Source organism: Convolutriloba macropyga, chromosome 1 (assembly GCF_964194025.1).
Source record: "Convolutriloba macropyga chromosome 1, txConMacr16.3, whole genome shotgun sequence".
NCBI lineage: Eukaryota > Metazoa > Xenacoelomorpha > Acoela > Convolutidae > Convolutriloba > Convolutriloba macropyga.
In genome coordinates this window covers 30,125,239-30,143,364 of record NC_134468.1, presented here as the reverse complement: position 1 = coordinate 30,143,364, position 18,126 = coordinate 30,125,239, and the positions used below count along the sequence as shown (strand labels likewise).

Genomic DNA, 18,126 nt, shown 5'->3' with positions numbered 1-18,126 from the left:
TCTAAGTGTCATCTGAAATCTTTCTATTATTCAAAATTATGAGTGTGGGAGAAAACAGTTTTAAAGACACTAAATCTAGCTGTAGCTCTTTGATAATTAATGAAGGTGATATTGAAACATTGTACCCTCAGACACACAGACTGAAAGGCACAATTGAATGAAAAATGTGGATCTAAAGCAAACTTATTTACAATTACACAGATATGCCTTTTCCTCACTCCTGATCCCGAAAATAATAAAAAAAAATCACGTCCGGTTATCTCAGGATCAACAAGCAGAGGAAAAAATCTTATTTAGCATTTAAAGGTGGCCTTTGAAAATATTCATTTTCCAAATAACGCATTAACAGGCAAAACTTATTCCTTAGTCATTTTAGGTACGCTGTTATATTACACCTTCAAATACATTCATCATTTTCACTAGTCGCGGCAATGCCCCACCTCAAAGAAACAGGAAGCGTATTAAATCCTGATATTTCAAAGGACACGCTGATGATGAAAACAACCAATTGATTCAACAAAATATTTCAATCCGATCAGCAAAACCAATCCAAATCATTTGGTCCGAAGATGACTAATAACACACAGGTGATTCCCATGTCACTGACTACAGTTCGTCCTTGTCCTTGGACCCGGACTTGAGTACCTCTGCGAACTCGTTGTACTTGAGGTATCCGTTCTCGTCAATAGGAGCATCTCGCAGGATCTCGTCGACCATTTCCTCCTTGAATCTCTCTCCCATTGTCATCAGGGCTTCCTTCAGTTTATCTTCGTGGATCAAACCAGTACCTTGAAAAGCAATGACATTTCACCTCGTGTTAGTCGAATACGAGACATTTTTCAAATCATGACATGAGTAATGGAGGCTATTTTTGTTTTAAGTGATTCTCTAGATTAGATATAAACACAGCCAGAGCAGCAGCATTTTCTTGGCAGTATATATAGATAGCGACACAGAACGGATAGCAACTCTCACAAACCCGTACAATCGTAGCCGACATATTCACCAGATAATTTTCAGAAGATATTAAGAAACATAGCAGATTAACGTCGGGCTAACTCCTCTCAAACAACCGACGAGGGGTTAGCTTCGGTAGTAGCCAGCAGCGGCTTAGGCAAAGCTAGCATTAGGGCGCGCGTGCATTTGAGGGATGAACGGAGCGGGGCTCTCAGGCGGGGGGTTGGCAGGGCTAGACGAGGTGGGTCCAAATCGTCAGGTGCAGGTGGGTGGACGGGGAAGTGGTGGGTATGAGGAGGAGGGAGGGGGTTAAAGTCATTAGGCTAAGAACCACCCTTCACACTATGAATTTATGTCTGCTCAAAACATTTCGATGAATTGCAGACTTAGACTAGAAGGCGTAAAGCTCTAAGAGAGCTGCTCGTAAAGCTCTAAGAGAGAAGGCACTTTTTGCCCTCCGAGCTCTACTTGTTTATCCGCTTTTTGAGGGCAAAAAGTCAAATGGGTCAGACGAAAAATCGGTCATCGTAAAATCACATTAAAAAGACCGCAGGACTAAAATAATTGCAACAAATTTTGTTTAACAACAATTAAAACGCAGCCATTGATATCACATTTTTACCGCTGTCAATATTTTGATGCGAACACTCCAAAAACATTTACAAGAAATCCTTTTTTGTGGGGGGTGGGGGTATATACAAACAATCCCGTGCGGTACCAAACAAAAATATTCCCGACAAAATAGTATCAAAAACAGACAAAGGCTCAGTTAAAAAATTATTCTATTTTCAGCATCAATGGTAAAAATAAAAATAGCGAGCAGATTGCGGAAATAGCTAAAAGATGTTCGAGATAGAATAGAAATAGCAAATGGAGTTGTCGATGCAACTACTAAACATACCACAAAGACTGCTGTAAAATAGCATCGATTGATTCCCATGACACCAATTGAGATTGAAACAAAAGAAAACGGACAAAAAAAATCGAATAATCTGTAGTAAAAAAATTATCATCAAAAACAACTGTTTTGATTGGAGTTGGTAGAAGTTTTACTCCTGGTTCTAAATGAGGGGATAGAGGATTTAGAATTAATACCAGAAAGCATTAACCTCGTTCTAAGAAACTCGCGAACAGACAAAACAGTACCAGACAAAATAGTCCTGGTGCAAAGTAGTCCCAGACAAAACGAAACTCCAAGTTATTGTTGTATTCCGACGCTTTGCCGCCTGACTACACATGTCGCCAAATGTCTGAGCAAGGTGGAAAAAAAGCAAATTTAATGTTTTCATTCTACTGAAGGAATGCGTTTAAAACAGCAACTTCTAAATCAACCTCTTGTTACCTTTTTTCGTTGATGTTTCGTTGATATGGAAGAAGAGCATACAAGAGAGGCAAGTTGACGCCGTCAACCGAAGCGTGAATGATGTAAACCTGATAAAAGACGCTTGGAGCTGATGTCCCATCGCAGAGCCAATCATCTGATTGCTCCAACAAATCGATGGCTGACAGAGTTAAAAACAAATCTTTTCTCTTATGTGGCCTCAACTCAAAAAACAATTATTTCACACCACTAAGTGCCGTTTGTAAGATCCCTGGAATCTGAAATATTTTCAGTGACGAAAGCTCACTCATTCGTGGACGATTTTGTTGTCACGTTCTGTTAACCGTTCTTTAATTTGGGTTGTAGGCTAAAATAGTTGCTGACGTCTCTCTACTGATGTCCTGTATTTTTGGGCATCAAATATTGTCTGGCGTGCAGTCTCGTCAGCCAATGATGCTCTGTCTTCTAACGACGAGCGGAACTTTCTCTTTTCAATATTATCTGGATTTGGTAAATGGATATGAGCTGTGATAACTTTGATTTCTTGATTGCGTATCCTTACTCTGCCATTGCATTTTGTAACACAGTATCGCCGAGAACATGCACCATCAGTTAGTTGCCGTTGCCCTATATAGCCAGATCTTTCAAAGACGAGCAATTCTGACTTATCATTCGTCTGAATAAAATCCATGTTCAAAATCTGCGTGCAAATTATGGCGCCTAACATCGTGAGTCACTCATTTATATGCCTTTGGATTTAAACACAACCCTTCATTCAGTTTAACAAATAGTTTTGCAAGTTATTGTTGTATTCCGGCGCTTTGTCGCCTGGCTACACATGCCGCCAAACGTCTGAGCAAGGTGGAAAAAAGCAAATTTGAATGTTTTCATTCTACTGAAGGAATGCGTTTAGAACAGCAACTTCGAAATCAACCTCTTGTAACCATATTTCGTTGATGTTACCGGAAGGGAAGTGAGTAGTTTTCGATAGCTCTCTTCTTTTTCATCTGGAAGAAGAGCATACACGAGAGGCAAGTTGACGCCGTCAAGCGAAGTGTGAATAATGTAGACCTGATAAAAGACGTTTGGAGCTGTTGGAGCTGATGTCCCATCGCAGAGCCAATCATCTGATTGCTCCAACAAATCAATGGCTGACAGAGTTAAAAACAAATCTGTTCTCTATTGTGGCCCCAAATCAAAATACAATTATTTGACACCCCTATGTGCCGTTTGTAAGATCTCTGGAATCTGAAATATTTTCAGTGACGAGGGCTCACTCATTTGTGGACGTTTTTGTTGCCACGTCCTGATAACTGTTCTTTGATTTGAGTTGTAGGCTAAAATAGTTGCTGATGTTTCTCTACTGATGTCAGGTCTTTTTGGGCATCAAAAATTGTTTGGCGTGCAGTCTCGTCAGCCATTGCTGCTCTGTCTTTCAACGCCGAGCGAAACTTTCTCTTTTCGATATCAGCTGGATCTGGTAAATGGCTATGAGCTGTGATAACTCTTGATTGCGTATCCTCACTCTGCTATTGCATTTTGTAATACAGCAGCGCCGAGATGCGCCATCAGTTAGTTGCCGTTGCCCTATATAGCCAGATCCTTCAAAGACGAGCAACTGAGTTTTCATTTGTCTAAAAGAATTCCATGTTCAAAATTTGCGTGCAAATTATGGCGCCAAACATCGTGAGGCACTCATTTATATGCCTTTGAATTGAAACACAACCCTTCATTGAGTTTAACAAACAGTTTTGCGTCCACTTTTAATACTTTAATAATTTGTTATGGTTAGATCAATTGCGAGATTAACTACCGTTAATTATGGCTTTGTGTCACTATCTTTCCATTTTTGGGACTAATTTGTCTGGGACTATTTTGTCTGTTTTTGGGACTGTTTTGTCCCGAAACATCACAAATACAAATCAAGTAATAAGAGCCTAAAACTGGGCTTCATTGGGTCACTCTTTCTATAAAAAGATTAATAGCTTAAGTAATGGGCACCTGAAACTGGGATTTAAGGGTTCCCCCAGCTATACACAAGCCACTAAAGTTCAAGTAATTTGCACCTCAACTTCGGCTCTCTATGGATTCATCTCGCTTCTATTTTTTGAATTCTTTTTTGCGACCATTGCTTATAAGCGACAATAGCACTATGGGCGAAGAATGATACTAGCTGAGCCAAGTCAAAAAAATAACCAGCTGACATGACGCTCCATTAAAAACTGTTTTTTTGGCGTATTGCTCATATAAAACCAATCGGGAAACGTTGCTTTTGCTGACATTAATTGTGTAGCTGTCATTTATTGAAACTGAACGCGTTAGAGTAATCTAAAGTGTAATGTGTTAGTAGTCATTTAAAGAGTTAGGTACGTCATTAACGATTGAACGTCATAATTAAATTTAGCTCAAATTTCACTGCGGATTTGAAAGTCAAAGAAGTGTGGATTTGAAAGTCAATGGTAAGCCAAAAGAGTGCCATAACCAACAGGGCCAACGTAATTTTACCAACTTTGTTTTGGATCAACTAGTAAATACTGCGAGGAGAATACTACTAGTCCAAGCTGTCGCTTTATCGTACGTAAAAACTCAATATTTGTTCCAGAAAAATTCCTTAAGCTGGCTGTTTTAGCATTATGATAGAAAGAGTTGCGAGAAAACGCAAAAACTGTTACTTGAATGTGTTCATACAAAATTCAATAGTTCCATTCCAAACTCACCCTCTTCGTCGAAACAGGCGAAGGCATTTTGAATGACATGTTTCTGATCAGTACCCTGTAGCTTCTCCCCAAAAAGGGTTAGAAACATGGTGAAATTCATCTGTGCACCACTGGCCTCCGCCAACAGGCTGTTCACAAAATCATCTGTCACCTGAAATCACAACAATTCAATCCTCGAGTGAGGCAAATAACAGAATATCGATTATCGACATCGACTCCAGTTTTCTCTATGAACAATCAAGCAAAAGTTACAAGATTTGTAAGTACTTAATTACAGTGTCACAAAAGAAATATCTTAAATAGTTTGATGAATTGCTCTCGAACGAATGGCGGCGATGGGTTATCAGCCCACTAAAAGGCTTCAAATGTCATTGTTAGAGGACATTAGACCTCAATTTCGCTGTTTAAGAAAATCAACAATAAAGTTAGGCTCGATCACTAATTTTGAAAGTTGATCAAGCAAGAAGTCATTATTTCATACTTTTTCAAGCGTCCCACTTTTTTTCAATATTTCACCTTTCATATCACACTAGACTTTGAACTTAATCAGTTTTTCGCTCACTTTTCACACTTGTCTCGAAGAGTTCAACCTTACAAAATGGTATAAAATGAGCAATCAACTGAGCAAACTCCTTGGAAAAAATTCTTGGAAGCCTTAAGGCATGTTTCTTGGAAAATTTTATTGGAAGCCCAATTTTTTCTCATGAGACAAAGCATACACTTTTCAAAGATAATTAAAGGGGATAATTGAAAACAAGAAACAGTCACAAAATATAACAACTTCGGCAAAAGGACTTTTTAAGGTCTATAATTGAGTCCATGTAAAGAACTATTTTTTATAAATTGCTCATTTTTCTAAAATCCATTAAGAGTGACAATGAGAGCGACACAACAGAGCCGTCTGACGACCTCTGCGATCCATTCGCTCCTACAATAATATCAAGGAATTCAGAAAAAAACAACTATTATTTGGGTTGAACGATTATTCAATTGTTGGATTGATTCGCTGCACGAGAATTGCAATGTTACTATAAATTTTAACTGAATTCTCGCTTTGAGTTTTGAACAGCAAAATTGGGGTCTAAATAAGTTAGAGCATAGTTCTGGGAAGCCTTCGGCAATTCGAGCTCAGACTCGGTTTCAAGCGCCCTCGGCTTTGAGCTCTGATTACCTTAGGCTTCCAAGAACTATACTCTAACATATACTTAGATATCTATTAACATTTAAAAATTAAAAAAATGGCATTCCGTTGGATGTTCAGCGTAGTAGGCTCTGAATTCTGCTTAAAAATGTGAATGAGAGAGTAATTTAGATCCCATAAATAGCAAACATAGCCGGCAGATTGCCGGAAAATAGCCGCGACAGACGCTTGTGGCCTTCCATGAACTGAAACAACCAAAGAAATAAGAGATAGATCGACCACCAGTCCTTTAATAGACCACTAGGGATAGATTCGGACTGTCAATTTTATGACACATACGGTCTATAAGGAAAAAGTGCTCAGAGCTTTTTCAAAATTGATATTCGAAATCAAAAACTCAAGACTAATACTCAAGAATTAGGGCGTATAAGTTTGGCACTACATAGATGCACACTATTGATTTTTAATAAAAATGTTCATAAAATTTAAAGTTCCATAAAAGAGTTCCATAAAAGGGAAGTCATTTTTTTGAGTGAGGTAAGTCACGCAATTGGCCTAAAAGCAGAAATGACGTCACGCACACAAATTTTAACTGCAAAGCAATAGAAGTTAGTGAAAAAGTCAATTCCAAGAAGTCAATTCCAAGAAGTCAGGTCGTAAGAATCATCGATGGAGACGACGAATTAAAAAAACGTAGCAGGACAAGTCCTGACGTACAATTCAAAGAATTTTCATTGACTAAAGAGAAAAACTAGACCTAGATTGGACTATGAGTGAATTCAGAAAACCATTTTTAAAAAAATCAGAACAAAAAAAAGAAAAAAACAGAAAATCAGTATCAAAATGCCGCATGTGAACAAAAAACCCCTAGCGAGAAATGAAAATTTAATTCAAACAAAAAACTAGGCCTAGAGTGAGCTGTGAATGGATTGGGAAAACCAGTTGAAAAAAAAATCCGATCCAAAAAATCGAAAAGACAGTAGAGATCAGAGTGAAATTGCCGCATGTGAACAAAAAAACACTACCGAGAAACCGAATTTTTGTTCAAACACCGTTTTCTCACTCTACTTTAAAATTAGAGCGAAAAAAATTCACGTCGCAAAACCACTCGCTTTTTCGCTCCAATTCCTGTTTCGGCGTCACCAAAATCACTACTCCAATTTGACTTCAAAAATCATGAAAATGTGTGATGAGATCTTTAAAAAAAGACAGCGCCCCAATACAATTCAAATACTTTGAATTGTAAAAAACCACGATGTCCCCAATAATAGAAGCTATCGCTTCGCGGCTATTAATAAAAGAAAAAATGCAAAAATCACATAACTACAGTAATTGCGTCAAACTTTGAGACCAGTTAAGATTTAATTGGAATCTTTGGGATTTTGTCATGGAGATCTGTCTAGACTTCACTGACTTCTTTTCCCAGATTCCCATAGATTTCTCTCAAATCCTCGGCAGTGATGAATCCATCCTTGTTCGTGTCGATCATGTTGAATGCCTCTTTGAACTCGTGAATCTGAGTCTGTTCAAACATGGCGAACACATTACTTGTCTGTCTGGTTGCTCTCTGCTTCTTTCCACCTGCACCAGGTCGTCTTCTCTGCACTGCGGATGCCATTGCTCAATTCACTACTCTGAAAATTGACCAAAGTATAGTTAAGAGTAAATGCCTCATTCTTCCTACAAAAATGTTTCAAATGTTTGCACAAGTTTTTGATTTCACTTATCTTGACGGGGAGTTCATAAATCTGGAGCTTCTCCGCATAAATTTCAAATACACACCTACTGTCTTTTCTGATTAACTTATTCAACTTTATGCTTCACGATTCAGTCCAGTCAAGATATAGTCCTTCTATTTATAACCTTAGATAATATTCAATAATGAATTGGGAATCAAGTTCATATTTGAGTACATGGCGTAAATTAGAACTCCGCAAAATCTCAAAAAATGGAGTGTTTGAAAATAGTTGAATTTGTTAATTCTAAGCAACGACATCGAACAGAAAACCCCAAATATTTGGAATACCATAATAAGGAGAGCTGTATATAATACATTAATCATCATTAAAGGAGACAATGCATTAGGAGGTATATAAGGCCTAAAATGAACAGACATGTCAAATTGATTATTGTTGATTAATTTATTAAATAAAAACACTTCTATTGAGTAAACATGGCTTTTCATTTTGATCACTACCTTATTTGAAATGTCTGCTTACAAGATCTACGCTATGTAGTCTGAAGGAAAATTAAAGAACATTCTATAAAACAATTCCCAATATCTGAAACTATACACATTTTCCATGGTGGTAAGACACAATGAACGGAATGGAATACAAATGTCAACCATAGAGTAACTGCTCTAAAACGAAAGGGAGATACATAAGCTGATGAAGAATATTACGAAGATGGAAACTGGCTCAAAAGGCAGCGTACAAAAAATTGAAGTCCTATTAATAATTTGTTTTAGCTTCTTGAACTGGCCATTTATTCAGAGCGCATTTGACAATAGATAATGCCAATTAACACCAACGTTTGGGGAACTCGAAACCAAAAAAATAGTGATAAATAATTTGAAGCCGGGCTTTGAAATTAGAAAATATCGACAGCGTTTTAGAACAGTTTCACATAAGTGAATCCAACACCACACCACAACATATATGAGTACAAATTAGAGAAGGTTTCATTTTTAGCACACCTAAGTCGAAGTTGTGTCACAGTTCAGATCTCACTACTTTTAAAGATTTTACCAAAAACAAAATATTATCATTAATGTTTAGTATCTCAATTTGAGCACCAGGGAAGAGTAAATGATTGATACTATGGTCGTATGGTTCTTGTGACCGACTGAATTTAATATCAAAGTTAACAGTGGCAACTGAAGCCGGCCCAAGCCGACTATTTTAACCTAGTTTTACTCGTTAAATTTTAGCACAGCATCAATATTTCTCACGTATAAACTTCGCTCATTTATCACCTTATAAACTTACTTAAAATACATTACTGCTTTTAACAACTAATGGTTCAGAACAGCGACATTCTTTCTCTATACATTTGCTATTTCTGTATAAGTGTTCCCTCTTGGAGAACTTGAATAACATACAATAAGTTGCTTTTGAAATGATTAGTTGCGCAGAAGTGCGTTGACAACTGCTGTCACATTCAGCACTTTCAGGTCAGTGTAAGTCTGTCCAGTGCCCACGAACAGAATGGGTTGTCCTGTGGAGTGAGTCATGGAAACACAGGCACCCACCTTGTCGTCAATGGTGTCAAACTTAGTTAACACTATAGCGTCTATAGTACGGGCTAAACACAGCACAAAAATCAAAAACAAAAAAATCATTATTTATGCTACAAATTACTCTCATGTTATCAGCATTTATTCTATGTAAAATCACCACAAATTTGGAACGCGTTAATAGGTTACACTTCTTTTATTCTATGCTAGACATCAGTTTCATCTTATAGCTCCCAAGATTGCAGCTTTGTCAGTCTTCAGGAGGGTAAATTAGTGTAAACGATATTTATATATCCATATCAATTTTTGCGATACATAAATTTAATCCTCCCCAAAAGGGTACAAGGAACATGATAACAGCATCTCACAACACGACTCCGACCGAGATCTCTCACCTCCGTTGGAAACACCGACTGGTGCATGGTCGGCCAGTGCTCGATTGAACTTAAGCAGCTGGTCAGTGGCCTCGTTACCCACCAGTGCCTCACCCACAAACAGAACGAGATCAGGGTTGTTCACACTGATCAGTTTGGCCAGTGCTCTCATCAGAGGCTCATTGTCCTGCATTCTGCCAGCTGTGTCCACCAACACCACATCGAATTTAGTACTTTTAGCTGAAACGCTAACTCAGTTCTTGCTCTGTTAAAGAAAACTGCAGTGCACTGCAGAAAAATCAGCACAGATGAAAAGAAAACTTTCAGATCGCAAGTTTTCAAGATTTACCAGTTTTATATATCAATAATAACAACCGAATTTTTTAAACATAGCTGGCAGATTGCCAGAAAATAGCCGCAATAGATTCGTAGATCGGCAGTCTAAAAAAACAGTAAAAAAGACAGACCAAAAAAAATCGTCTTTCCATTGAAGGCTGATCTGTTATATTTTGATTAAAAATCTGTATAAGTTATTGCTGCCTCTATTAGCTGGTCTCAAATAACCTTCATTTAGAGTGACACACACCCATTTGACCTTATCTCTTTGAATTAAAGTAAATAAAAGTCAATTTCAAATTGAGGCAGTCATTTTTGAGAGGGAGGTAAGTCAAGTGTGACCAAAAATTTAATCACGCGCATGAACAAAAAAACTCGCTCCACTAAGAGCGAAAAATGACGTCACACATGCAATTCAGTTGAAATTGCATGAACGAATGAACAAAAAGTGGCTGTGACGTCATATGGTCGTAACAAAAATCATGACGAAACAAAAAAACATAGCAGGACAAGTCCTGACGCACAATTCAAAGAATTTTCATTGACTAACCAGAAAACTAGACCTTGAACGGACAATGAATGGATTGGGAAAACCATTTAGAAAAAAATCCGATCCAAAAAATCAAAAAAACAGTAAAAATCAAAGTGAAATTGCCGCATGTGAACAAAAAACCACTAGCGAGAAATTGAATTTTTGTTCTAACACCGTTTTCTCACTCTACTTTAACTTTAGAGCGAAAAAATTTCACGCCGCAAAACCACTCGCTTTTTCGCTCCACTTCCTGTTTCGGCGTGACCAAAATCACTACTCCAATTTGACTTCAAAAATCATGAAAATGTGTGAACAGATCTTAAAAAAAAAGACAGCGCCCCAATACAATTCAAATTCTTTGAATTGTAAAAAACATAGCAGGACAAGTCCTGACGTACAATTCAAAGATTTTTCATTGACTAAACAGAAAAACTAGACCTAGAATGGACTATGAGTGAATTGAGAAAACCATTTTAAAAAATCAGATCAAAAAATAAGAAAAAAAACAAAAAAACAATGTCAAGATGCCACATGTGAACAAAAAACCACTACCGAGAAACCGAATTTTTGTTCAAACACCATTTTCGCACTCTACTTTAAAATTAGAGCGAAAAAAATTCACGCCGCAAAACCAATTCCTTTTTCGCTCCACTTCCTGTTTCGGCGTGACAAGAATCACTACTCCAATTTGACTTCAAAAATCATGAAAATGTGTGAACAGATCTTAAAAGAAAAGACAGCGCCCCAATACAATTCAAATTCTTTGAATTGTAAAAAAACCAAGAGAAGGCCAATAATAGCCCCAGCTATCGCTGTGCGGCTATTAATCAAAAGACCTCGGACATAGCAAGCTAACTTCGTAGGTTTTGCTCTCCAATAATTAGCGATTTGATTGACTGGGTTGAAGCTGTACAGAAAACTATGATACATAATAGGATCCAAATATAGTATAGGAATTCATACTTGACAGACAAGCTAGTGATCTAATTGAGAAAGGACCAGTAGCAGACGCACAATTTCTGCATTTTTCTCCCATGATTTATCAAAATCTGCATAATAGTAGCTTAAATTTGCATCAGCTCACCAAAATTGATAGCTTCCTGAGCGATAGCAGCCGCATCTTTGCCATATCCCTTCTCGTACAATTGAACCATGACCCCCTTACTGTTGGGCGGGTGGAGAGCATTCAGGGCTCTGCAATGGGTCTTAAGTTGTTCAACCGCTCCAGCACGGAACGTGTCACATCCAGCAATCAATACACGTAGTCCATTTTCAATGAGCCAGAAACAGATCTAAACAAAAACCGACTAGTGTCGGACTAATTGCTCTCCAATGGGGGTGCTGTCTCGATTTAAACGTTGCCTGCTTTAGCAGTGGGGATAGAAGACTGGATAAATTAATTTCAGTCTCCAAATGATGTTAGAGCAACTATTTCAGACCACTACTATGATTGAGAGTAAAAATCGGCAATTTTGGATTTTTATTAGTAAATTGTCGCCAATTCCGTTCAGCTTCCTGAGATAGTGAAAGAGAGAGTAATTTAGAGAACGCAATCTCAGGAATTCAAGGTACAAGAAAAATTCCCTCAAAAAGTCATCGCTCATTTGCTTTCTCTGGAATTTGGCATAAGCATGCAGATAAATTTCGGGGCTTGCGTTAACTTTGTCCCGAGAATTTTTTCAAGCTCCGCTGCACAATTTTCTGCATTGGGCTCTAGAATGTTCTTTCGCCCCTTTTTTCAGCCAGCCGGAACAATTTCTAAGCGAGCGAAAGAACACTCTAGAAGCCAAACGGAAAACTTTGCACACTGGCTGGAACAATTTAAAGGAAAACTAATTACTAACAGCAATATTTGCACCTTTACGTCTTGGTTGGATGTTATTCCAAGGTTAAGGGGTCATTGTTTTCTCTGTAATTTGGCAGCCCAAAAATTATCTTCCAAAGATTGTCTGCATACTTTTGCCAAATGCCAGACGTAAGTTGCAAATATTGCTTTTGATCATCCTTTTTCCAATAACTTTGTTGGCAAGTTGCCGTAAAACAGCCACTGTAGATCCCCTAGAGGAATATCGGGATTGTAACAGAAATAAGAGATAAAAATTGACCGAATGTCTTCCTAAGTGTCAGAGTTTTAATTTAGCGTTATTTCTACATTGCGTAATTCAATGAAAGAATTGAAAATCCATTGAGTGGAAACAGTGAGTGAGGTAAGTCAGAAGATAAAAATATAAAGTGATCGAAAAGAAAAACGATTTGAAAACAAAGCAGGACAAATCTTAAAATACAATACTAAGAAATGAATAAACTCAAGACCTAAAAATCCACTTTTCCAGCAAAATCAAATTAGGACAATCAACGAAAAATATGATCCTATAGGCTCAAATCAAAAAACACTCAGAAGTTTTTTCTGGACCAGTGTTTGTGTGAGTGTGCGTGTCTGTGTGTGGGTGGGTGGGGGCAAGCGTTGTGTTGAGGGAGGGGGGGGGCTCAAGCGATGGGGAAGGTGTCAAGAGATGGGGAAAAGGTTGCAAAGAATGGGGGGATCAAATCGACAGGTGGAGGAGGGTGGACAATGGGAGTTTTGAGGGGGGGGGGGGGGGGTAATGGGTAAAAACCGCCCTTCACACCATGAAATTGCCTCCTCAAAACAGTTTTGGTGAAGAGCATTCTTAGAGTATACTAAGGCTTATGGCTCTAAGCGCCCTTAAGGCCCTTCGAGCGCTACCTGTTTATCCCGTTTTTGCGAACGGAAAGTCGAATGGGTCAGACAAAAAATCGGATAAAAAAGACCACAGTACTAATATAATTGCTACAAACTTCGTTTGAGAGCAATTGGAAATCAAAAACATTCAAAGTACAAGCGTAAAAACAGAGAAATTTGGCAGAAATCAAATTCTCTAATCGTGGTCTCAAGTCGAAAACAGACAAAACTACATGCGAAATCTGCAATCACCGCAATAAACTCAACTTTAAAAATTAACCACTTTTAGCTCCGTTAGGGGACAAAAAGATGTTTGAATTCTAGACAAGTTGCAATGTTTTTTTAACTGCAGGAAAAAGACGTTGTAATACAGGTAGTTTGAATTAAAAGAAGAAAGCGAAAGGTATGTCGAAGTACAAAATCAGAAACTAATATATATGTATGAAATTCAATCAAAATCTTAAAACGCTAAAAAGCCATTTCCCAACCACTACTCGGGAAAACATTTAGATACATCTCCTGTATAATCAACTACTCAAACAACACTTCTCAGAGAATTATCAAACAACCATTAAAATATGTGAAGAACAAAACCTGAAATAGGAATTTGTATAAATCATTTCAGTGAAAAATGCCCTGTCTAGCAGTGTTACTTCATAGTAGCAACACCTATAAAATTTCTCTTCATTAAGAATTATCAAAAAACAGCCAGAAGCATAAAATCCGAACATATAGGCACAAAAACTTGAAAAAATACAAAGTGGCAAAAATTGAAGAAGAATACAAGTGCTGCAGGAAAAAGAATAAAACCAGGCAAACTGGTAAAAACAGCTGAAAATTGACATTTATAGTGTAATATTTGCTTCAGATGGCCAAGAAAGCTTCTGAACGCACCATTACCACTTTATATACAGGGGGAAACACCTTTGACTGCAAAAGTTGGACATAAAAATGAAATGACATCTGCTTTGAAAAAACCGCACGTGATCAAAAAAATTCCTTCGCTTAGTGAAAATTTTTTTACACGAACTTATCTCGCTGTCTCTCAAAAAAGCAGCAAGAGCAGAACACAACTCTCTCTTCTCTCTGCTCTTCAGCAATTTGACCTAAACACTGTTTTCACGAAATTCATTTCTTGTTTTAAATACACTTCGACAAAACTACCGATCAAAAAAAGACGCTCCACCAAACTCCTCTTCGAGTCGCCATAATACGGCCGCTATAGTAGCCGGCAGAGATGAGGTTTAAAAATATCCAAAGCGCGAAATCAGCTCAATCCAAATGTTTATCAGAGGGAAAGGATCTATCATCATGAGAATCTGATGCACGCTTTACTAAGATGTGCAAGGCAACTGTTGCCAAATCAGTCAATTTAGGTTGTCGAAGGAAGTTAGCCACCTGTTTTTTTCAGATTTCTTAATAGAGAAAGCTAATTAGTAAAGCGAACAAGAAGAAAACATAGCTGACAGATTGAATCATCGTAGCTTCGTAGATCTGCACTTTCAAAAAGATGGTAACATAACCGACTAACGTCGGGCGAATTGCTCCCAAACGACCGGCGAGCGGTTGGCTTCGTCAGTCCCCAGCCAATGTTTAGTGAGGATAGATTTAGCTTGGTTGAAGGGGTAATAGACGATGACATCACGCCATATAACAGCCACTGAAGTGCGGCATCAACAAAATATTTAAGGAGAGAGGGAGAGAGAGAGAGAGAGAGATTAAACGTGAGCGAGAAGGAGAAGGAAAGAAACGGCAGCCAACACAGAGAGAGCGATAGAGAGCTAAAAAATTTTTCCATGAGATTTGACTCTACAACTTCAAGTTTTCTAAACTTGTTTGTAACTAATCATTTAAGAAATAACTGAAAGTACAAAATTCCAAAGAAAAGTTTCCACATTTCGAAGTAAAGAAAAGGTTCCAAAACGTTTTTTGTCTCTGTATTTTTGTCATGTAATCCATCTGCAAGACTTGAAAAGCTTCGTTGGCTAGTAATGATCATTAAACTCAGAAAAGGACAAAAATATTCAAAAATTTTTAAAACAATTGTAAATTTTAACAAAATCTTGGTAAAACTCCTGATAATAATATCTTCAGAACACCATTCCATTATCTCAAGAGACCATCTAGTATGCCTATTTCAAGCCTTAAACAGTTTCAATGGCTCATAAAGATCCATACACTTGGAACATGATACTAAATTTTCAAAAAATTTTCAAACTAAAATTTATCAAAAAATTTCTAAAATTCGAGTCATTAAAAATATGATAACCATTCCATTAACCCTAGAAACGAAGCAGCAGCTTATTATCAAACCACGAAGGAGGCTTCTTGGCGTTGAGGCTGGAAAAACCTCAAAAAATTACAATTTCAAAAAAAAAACATGAAGATTGCCGAAAATTTTTCAAAAAAATGCCTAAACTCGTTCAATGTTAAAATCTTTAAAAACACTCCATTGCATCTAGAAACTATACAATAACTTGTTATCAAACTCTAGAGGAGGTTCCTTGGCTCCTGAGGCTGGATCAACCTTTAAAATGACAAAAATTGTCAAAAAACTTAAAAAAATTGAAAGTTTTATAAAAACAAATCAATAAAATTGTGATATTAAAAAGTTGAAAACCATTCCATTACCAGTAAAAACTATGCAGGCACTTATTATCAGAACCGTAAGCAGGTTTTCTGAACCCTGTGACTGAAAAATCTTGCATAATGACATAAATGTTAAAAACATAAAAAAATGCTAAAACTAGTGATGTTAAAATCTTGAAAAATCTATTATGTCTAGAAATTACACAGTAACATATCATCAAAACCTGGAGGAGGCTCCTTGGCTCTTGAAGATGGATAAACCTAAAAACCGACAAAAATTTTCAACAAACTTGAAAAAATTTGCAAGTTTTTTTCAAAAAATTGCAAAAATTCGCGAAGTTGAAAAATTGAAACCATTCTATTACCACTGGAAACTGTGCAGTAACCTATTATCAAACCATAGAGTGGGGTGGGGGGTCAACAGTTGGGGGGGGGTCTTCAACCTCTAAGAACCACTCTTCACACCATAATTATAAGTCTCCAAAACAGTTTGAGCTGAAACAGAGCTGAAAGGCTCTAAGAGCACGTAATGCCCGCTGGGCGTTACCTGTTTATCCCGTTTTTGAGGACGAAAAGTCAAAAGCGTCAGACGAAAAATCGGTCAAGCAAAAAATCGCATAAAAAAGACCGACAGGACTAATATAATTGCTATAAACTTCGTTTGAGAGCAATTAATAAAAGAAACAGACCAAAAAAAACTTTTAAAAGCTGATATATTATAATTTGAGAAAGAATCTGTTGAACTTATTGCTGCTTCTATTAGCTACCGTCAGATACCCTACAGTTAGAGTGGCACGCACTCACTTGACCTTATCTCCTTGAATTAAAGTAAAGAAAGGTACAATTTCTCAGCGAGGAAGCTATTTTTGAGAGGTACGTCAAGTGCAACCAAAATGTCAGCACGCGGTTTAAAAAAACATTCCCCGCTAAGAGCGAAAAATGACGTCACGCAGGAACTTCAGTTTAAATTGCATGATCAAATGTACAAAAAGCAGATTTGAAGTAATTGTGACGTCGTAACAAAAATCCTGTTTAAAAAAAAGAGGGCCAATAATAGCCTCAACTATCGCTTTGCGGCTATTAACTAAAAATATAGCCGCCAGAGTTCCGAAATAGCTGCGGAATGAACTTAAGAGATGTAGAATATAGAAAGCAACAGACACGGAATTGAGTTGCTGCCGTTGCCAACCTTCTTAAAGACTAATATTTTCAAACTAAACACTTTGTTCCGACAACCAATATTTCATATTTTATTTTGGTTACCAAGCTTTATTCCGATATTGACCGTTCAATTAAAGTCATCTCAAGTCATTTAGAGAGTGAGGTAAGTCAGTTACGATCAAAAACTTATCGCACAGTTCAGCTGAAAATTTACCACCAATTAGTTTAATCAGAATGACGTCCCACAAACAAATAGCAGAAGAGCAGTGAAAAAGCGGCATGAAAAGATAAACAAAATTTTTCTTTTGAAGTTTGCGGCGTGGAATAATTTAAAACGACAAAGAGCATCAGACGACAAAACATACCCCGCAGATTGCCGGAAAATAGCCGCCGTTGATTCCCATAACCAAGATTGGGATTGAAAGAAGAGAAAAAAATTACTAAAAAATGATTTTTGTACAAACAATTTTAAAGTACGAACTATTTTGATGTCATTTTGGATCTGAACGTGCTCCTGTTTTGTAGTGAGACCACACATGAGCTAGTATAATATCAATAAGCATTAGAGATGGTATCTAAGAACAAAGTTCGATTAACGGGCATCTAAAATCGGGCCTCATGGGTTTATCCCGTTTCTATTTCGGATTTCTTTTTTAATATACTGACTCTGTTCATTTTGAATTGCTCTGCTGAGCAACTGCTGTCTAAAAACACTCTTAGCAGAATGAGAGAAGAAAGAAACTAGCCTAGAGAAGTCAGATTTCACGCAAAATGTAAAGGCGGCAAAATGAAGTAGAGCGAAAAACTTCTATCCGACGAAGTAAAAAAACACAGCAGGACAAGTCCTGGCGTAGAATTCAAAGGATTTTCGTTGACTAAACAAAAACTAGACCTAGAACAGACTATGAGTGAATTGCGAAAACCATTTCAAAAAATCAAACAAAAATTGAAAAAGAAAACCGAAAATTAATGTCAAAATGCCGCATGTGAACAAAAAAAAACCACTAGCGCGAAATGAAAATTCAGTTCAAACAAAATACCAGGCCTAGAATGAACTCT

General features: G+C 37.3%; 2 protein-coding genes across 2 annotated transcripts in view; both read right to left on the bottom strand.

Moving 5' to 3' along the window:
* Window positions 1–606: 606 nt before the first annotated feature.
* Window positions 607–7,754, bottom strand: LOC142338028 (myosin regulatory light chain-like). Its single transcript, XM_075387691.1, has 3 exons — window positions 7,551–7,754; window positions 4,996–5,146; window positions 607–788 (listed from the first exon to the last, which is right to left on the bottom strand). The coding sequence occupies exons 1-3, from the start codon at window positions 7,752–7,754 to the stop codon at window positions 607–609; spliced, it is 537 nt and encodes a 178-aa protein (XP_075243806.1).
* Window positions 7,755–8,090: 336 nt separating this feature from the next.
* Window positions 8,091–18,126, bottom strand: part of LOC142337785 (signal recognition particle receptor subunit alpha-like) — a 237,563-nt gene continuing 227,527 nt past the window's right edge. Inside the window, exons 11-13 of the mRNA XM_075387305.1 lie at window positions 11,701–11,908; window positions 9,770–9,988; window positions 8,091–9,442 (exon numbers count right to left, since the gene is read on the bottom strand). Coding sequence (XP_075243420.1) covers window positions 9,261–9,442; window positions 9,770–9,988; window positions 11,701–11,908 — 609 coding nt within the window. The 3' untranslated portion in view covers window positions 8,091–9,260. The remainder of the gene's footprint in view (window positions 9,443–9,769; window positions 9,989–11,700; window positions 11,909–18,126) is intronic.